Source organism: Podarcis vaucheri (assembly GCF_965113315.1).
Source record: "Podarcis vaucheri genome assembly, chromosome: 3".
Lineage (NCBI taxonomy): Eukaryota > Metazoa > Chordata > Lepidosauria > Squamata > Lacertidae > Podarcis > Podarcis vaucheri.
In genome coordinates, this window is record NC_138761.1 from 32,421,439 (window position 1) to 32,427,438 (window position 6,000).

Consider the following 6,000-nt stretch of genomic DNA (forward strand, 5'->3'; position numbering starts at 1 on the left):
GGACTTACTCTCAATAAAATAGGTAAAGGATTGCAGTCTAAATACATGTTTTGAAAGAAAATGGGGATAAATATTTCGAGAGAAAATACTAATTTAAGAGGGGAAAATGCATTAAATACATATTTAAACAGTATTTTCAGAGGATTTGAAGACTAATGCAGAAACAGAGCAGGATGGAATTACATCTAAAAACCTGCAAAAATGATACAGACACAGAAAGGTTTTCCCTCTTCGTTTTGACAATTAATGTGCCATCAATGTGCCTTTGAAACAGTATCTCTAATAGCACAGTGAAGTTTAAGCTTATTTAAACCTCAGAAATTGGCAGAAGGAAATCCCCAAAGAATATATTTCCAGGCATTCTCAACACTGAATGTTGCCAGATGTCCCTTATTCCAGACCACCACAACCTCAAGAACATAATAAATGGCTCTAATTTTCACACACTATATTTCCATGCAATATGTTAAATGTCCCTTAATCCAGATATTGCCACTCCAAAAGCATCCCTGATTTTAGATGCTCTGGTTGACAACCTTATCAGTCCCGAAAGGACAAACCATTGGAGAAGAAGCTTCAGCATTTCTATTCTTGTTTAAATCTGCAAGATCAAGGTGATGGCCACTAGAGAAACATTAAAACAAACTCTATCTAGGGTTCAAAGTAAAATTACTATTTAATAATTTGGATTTCTTCTTACAGGCCAGTACCTTTGCTTTTTTGCATACTATTACAATCCTTGTGAGTCTGAAGAGGACACTTGGATGAATGGAATGTTATCTGAACCGGATTGATTATGAACACAATGTAAAAATCTTACCGGAGGTCGTTTCCAGATAATGCCCTGAGTTTTGGCTGAATAAGGCCCCAGATCCTTGTAGCCAAGAACAGAAGGGCAGGCGGGGAATTCCTCGTCTTTGAAGAGAGTGCCAGACTGTAAGCACTGCCTCTTCAGAGCTTCAAAATCCTGTTTCAAGTATTTCACGGCATTCTGGTTGGATCCCAGACCTTTCAGGGCTTCCTTCTCCCTGGCCAATTTAATCGCCACATTTGCCATAGCTCTGGGCTCCGTGCAAGGCAGAAGGACACAGCAGGTCTTAAAGCCTAAATGCAAGGTGGAAAGTGTGGCCAGGTGAGGGTGGAATGAGCAAGCACATTACGCCGTGCAACACCCTCGAAGAAGGAGGAAACATTCAAAGGTAAATATGTACACAACGTAAGAGGGAAAGGGTCAGGACGATGGAAGCGAAAGGCAGAGAAAGAGAATATTCCAGTGGCTGTAGCATTTATTCAGTATCCTCCAATTGTATGAGGAGCAGATACTAGCTTTCTAGTCAGCTGTTGAATTGTAAGATGTGTATAGGAGAACCGAGACTTTTGCAGGTAGGGGAACAAACCAGACAAGGTGAAGGGGAGTAAAGTTTGCTGGACGATTCAGGACAGCCCATAGAAAGTGCTCCTTCACAAAGTACATAGTTAAACTATGGAATGTTCTCACTCAACGAAGGAGTTATGGCGGCAAACCTGGATGGTTTTAGAAGAAGATCAGACCAATTCATGGAGAATAAGGTGCAAGCCTGGGCAGTGTGTATGGGCTGCCCAAATGACAAGACTTGCCCCCATCTGCCTTGCTGATGTGGTCCAAAAGAAAGCAGAGCAATATGTTTCACACCAGTTTAGCTCCAGGAGTTGCTAGAAGGAGGCGTACAAGACACCATTCAACCATCTTAGGGACTCCATGCCGGATTTGTGTCGGGTTTACTCCTTAGCCTTCTATTCTCCCAAAAATATCCTGCAAAGCAGCAGAGGTTTAGGATCAGAGTTTTCCTTCTCCTAGATCATGGGCTACCTTCCCAGGCTGATGAGCCCCACCTGCCCCTCACTTAGAGAGCCAGTGTGGTGTAGTGGTTAAGAGCAGTAGTCTCGTAATCTGGTGAACCAGGTTCGATTCCCCGCTCCTCCACATGCAGCTGCTGGGTGACCTTGGGCTAGTCACACTTCTCTGAAGTCTCTCAGCCCCACTCACCTCACAGAGTGTTTGTTGTGGGGGAGGAAGGGAAAGGAGAATGTTGGCCGCTTTGAGACTCCTGAAGGGGAGTGAAAGGCGGGATATCAAATCCAAACTCTTCTTCTTCTTCTTCTTCTTCTTCTTCCCTCTACAGCACGTGCAGAAACCACCTTCTTTACCATTCAGCCCACCACTGGCTTCATCCGCCAGAGCCTGTCTTTGCATGCAGGGGAAGTCCCTAACCCTCCAAGCGTTTGAGTCCCATCGGCTACCCTCACCTGGTTTAGTCACGTCTGACACATCCTTGGGGCATTAGGGGTGTTAGGGGAGAGGTAGTAGCTCTGGTGGGGGACATATCATGCTCCTTTGGGGTAGTTTGTCCACCCATTCAGGGAATCCGAAATAGTAGAATAAAATCAGATAGTTAAAACTATTTTAGCGCCAATTCAGATCAGCAACACAATAACTTCTTTTTTTAAAAAAAAAGTGGTTCTAAACAGATGTGTATTTAGAGTCTCTCTGAAGGCCTGTGGTGATGAGGCTGCATATACCTCAATTGGAACAGAATTCTACACGTGTGGAGCCACTGCTAAGAAGGCCCTGTCATTCATACTTGCCAACCTAATTGATCACACTAGTGGGCAGTACACAACCAGAGCTGAACTCAAAATATTGGTAGGCTGGCATGGATAAAGGCTGTCCTTTGGATAACCTAAACCATTACGGGTTTTAGATGATCATTGTCTAAAGGAGAAGATCTAAGGGATAGTCAACATAGCACCTTTTAGATCTGTGATCTACAGCTGCTGGGAGTTGAAGACTAGCTGCATCTGGATGACACCACGTTGGCTACCCTGGTCGAAGTTTTCCACCTGGCCCTTATGGACACAGAAACAATCTCTCCCACTCCTAAAGATTTGGGGTATTTATCTCCAGGACTGCATCTCAGAGAGAAGCAAATAACCTGCAGTGATTGAGTCTCTTGTCGAAACACCCAAATGTACCTTGTTCAGACTCACCTTCAACTAAATCCTGTGTTGTGCGGAAAACACACTTAACGATTGAAGTTAAAAGCAGGAAATAAGTCTGTGAAATTGAATTCTCAGACAGTCAACCTTGGCATTATGATCCTATAATGCTCTTGAGAAATGATTCACACAATTAGCGTTTTCCTGCAATTTGTTGAATTGCTACCGTTGCCAGTTATACAACATGCAGAACAATAGAACTATCAAAGCCCCATACCTCAGTTTTCAAAGGAAGTGCTCTCAAAACAAGGTCTTTGGTATGGGCACTCAATTGCAAATGGACCTTTACCTTTAAAAAAAAAAAAAGTTCAGATTTCTTTAAAAGCATGCATGGGGCCTTCAGTAGACAAAGCAGCCTTCTGGGAAAAGCCTGCTCTCCCTTTGAGCAGCCCAGAAACTGATGAAAGTGGCAGTTGCAAGAAGGAGATGTTGTGGTGGCCTTGTTGATGGTGGTGGTTGGGGGAAGGATCTTAGTTACTTAATTCCATACATGCCTGCTAACTCCATTGAGTTCAATGGGACTTACTCAAAGGTGAGTACAGCAGAGATGGGACACCTGTGACCCACCCAATGTTGGACAACAAGGACCCCTCCAGATATCCTTTTTATTGTGCATGCATGCTGATTTGTGCTCACAATGGTATACACAATCCAGCTTGCAATGCTGTTTGTGCCTGTAAAAGTTTCAGGGCAGACAGGCTGCTTCATTTTCAATCAGTGCATAACCTGTAGTTTGCTGCTTAAATCCTGTAACTTTCCATAATACAAATGTTGTGTGTTTGTGTGTGCGTGCGCGCACACATATTGTGCTTTTGATGCACTCTACCACAAACATACCCCCCCACCTTGTAATAACGTGGTAACATTGGGGAAGCATTGCAGAACAACTAATAAAATGGTGGTGAATGGACAGTCCAGTATAAAACCACCACTAAATGCACCTGCAAAAATGAAACACCAGTTTGGAGGAATCCTAGCTCCCATAAGCTCCAGGCAGCATGGCCAATGGTTGAGGATAACAGTGTTGGGATACTGCCAGGGAGATAAAAGTCCATCATGGCCCCAAGCCGTCTGCCGGACGATCTATCGATCTCCCGTAGGCACGCAGTATCAGCAATTAGTGACATGAGTTTCTAGAAAATATCTTGCCACATTCCAGAGCTCATGCACACTCTTATCAGCAGATAATGCACAGCAAAAGTCGCACTCAGGAGAGCACTATTTACAAGCTTTATTCAGCGTTGATCAGAACAAAGAAAGACATGACTGCCTGCGTCAGTGTCTCCAGACACTGAGAGAAAACAAAAGCAATAGAAAACATAAACATCCTGTGAACAGGAAATACGCAGACTCTGTGACTCACAGCCTGCTCCCTTTTAAGGTGGAATGGAAATATCCTAACAAACAGAAGCTGGAGTTCAACAACATCCATGAGGTGTAGGACTGCAGCATTAGAGGTTTCCTCAGAGCATAACCAGCAACCAGGAGCACTGAGTGCTGGTTTGCCCCCCCCCCCCATGTGTTTCCCATAACCTCTGAAGGGGTCCTAATAATCCCAATTTGTTATGGTTTCTGTCATTATGAGCACAAAGACATTATTACTCTGAGCACTGCCTAAGCGGACTACCCACTCCAAACCATACGCCCACTCCTTGCTGTTTATATTGCTTTTATAGTCTCTGTGAGCTTTATTGGATTTTGTCGTGTTTTCTTATCTCATGGGGAAGTTTCCCACCATTAAAAGCTCATTTTCTCTCCCCACACCTACAGGCTCAAAACATGAGCACAGTGATCAAATCCTCTGCAAATCACAGGCCTGTTACTGGTGGAAAGCAGGGAGATTTGTCATTTCCAATGAAGTTTAAGCAGGCTGTAAGAACGGAGGCTGTAAAGAAGTGTAAATACTGCATCAAGGCGCTGCTTTCCAAAGAAAAAGGCTTCTGAAAGAGGGGCATTTTTCACCTCCATGTGGGTTGGAATGGCAGAGATCTTATCTTTTCAACATACTTTATCAGCCAAGGTACCTCTCAACATGTCTTAACCAGCTGTCTTTTCAGTTTGTTTCAGGCTTCAGATGAAGAAGATAGAATCTTGTCTACAAAAGCACATCCCGTTTACATCCTATATGCCCCTACTCTCCTTCCTTGTCATTTATTTCATGCCTGTCTTCCAAGGAACTTGGGGCATTGTGCAAGGTTTCCTCTCTATACCCTCCACCCAAGATTAACATTGCAGCAGAGATGAGGAAACTGTGGCCCTCCGTACGTTGTTGGACGTCAACTTCTATCCGCTCCAGAGGATGGGAACTGTAGTCCAACCACAATATCTGGAGGGCCAAAGGTCCTCCATCCTTCTCCTTACAACCACCCTGTGGTGTTAGTTTGAGAGCACCTGGCCCACCTGTGAGGCAAGGTGAGGCAAGCACCTCAGGCAGCAGAATTCACAGGGCTACAACGGTGGCTACAACAGCTGTGGTGAGTTCCCTGGAGGCCAGAAGTTGCTGCTTCTTCAAGCAGCGCCCACAATGCTGCCTCTACAGTGGCCTCTTGGCAAATAGGAGGCACTGCTGGTCTCCTCCCAGCCCTAGGGAGGAAATGGCGGGTGCTGCCCTCTGGGGTCTTCTGGGCTCTGCACCTTCTCAGCATGTTTCAGAGCAGGCCCCTTTCTGCCCTACAACAGTCTTTTATTTCCACTTCAATCCACCCATACTTGTTCCTGATGTGGATCTTTGTTCCACGCTTGTTCCTGGTGTCGATCTTCACTCATTCCTTCTTCCATAGTGTGTGGGGATGCCGCTTTGCGGTTTACCTCAGGTGCCAAAATGTCTTGGGCTGGCCCATCTTGAGAGAGTGAATCATCCAAGATTACCCAGAAAGCTTTATGTCTGAGTGGGGATTTGAATCCAAGTCATAGTCCGGCACTCAGTGTTTACTTTCCTCTAGGCTCTCGTTTAAGTCCTTGCTT

The 6,000-nt window shown here is 44.8% G+C and overlaps 1 protein-coding gene across 1 annotated transcript in view; it reads right to left on the minus strand.

Moving 5' to 3' along the window:
• Positions 1 to 1,131, minus strand: part of LOC309529234 (calpain-8-like) — a 41,355-nt gene extending 40,224 nt beyond the window's left edge. Inside the window, exon 1 of the mRNA XM_082217033.1 lies at positions 821 to 1,131. Within this exon, the coding sequence (XP_082073159.1) occupies positions 821 to 1,057 (237 nt within the window). The 5' untranslated portion in view covers positions 1,058 to 1,131. The remainder of the gene's footprint in view (positions 1 to 820) is intronic.
• Positions 1,132 to 6,000: the final 4,869 nt, after the last annotated feature.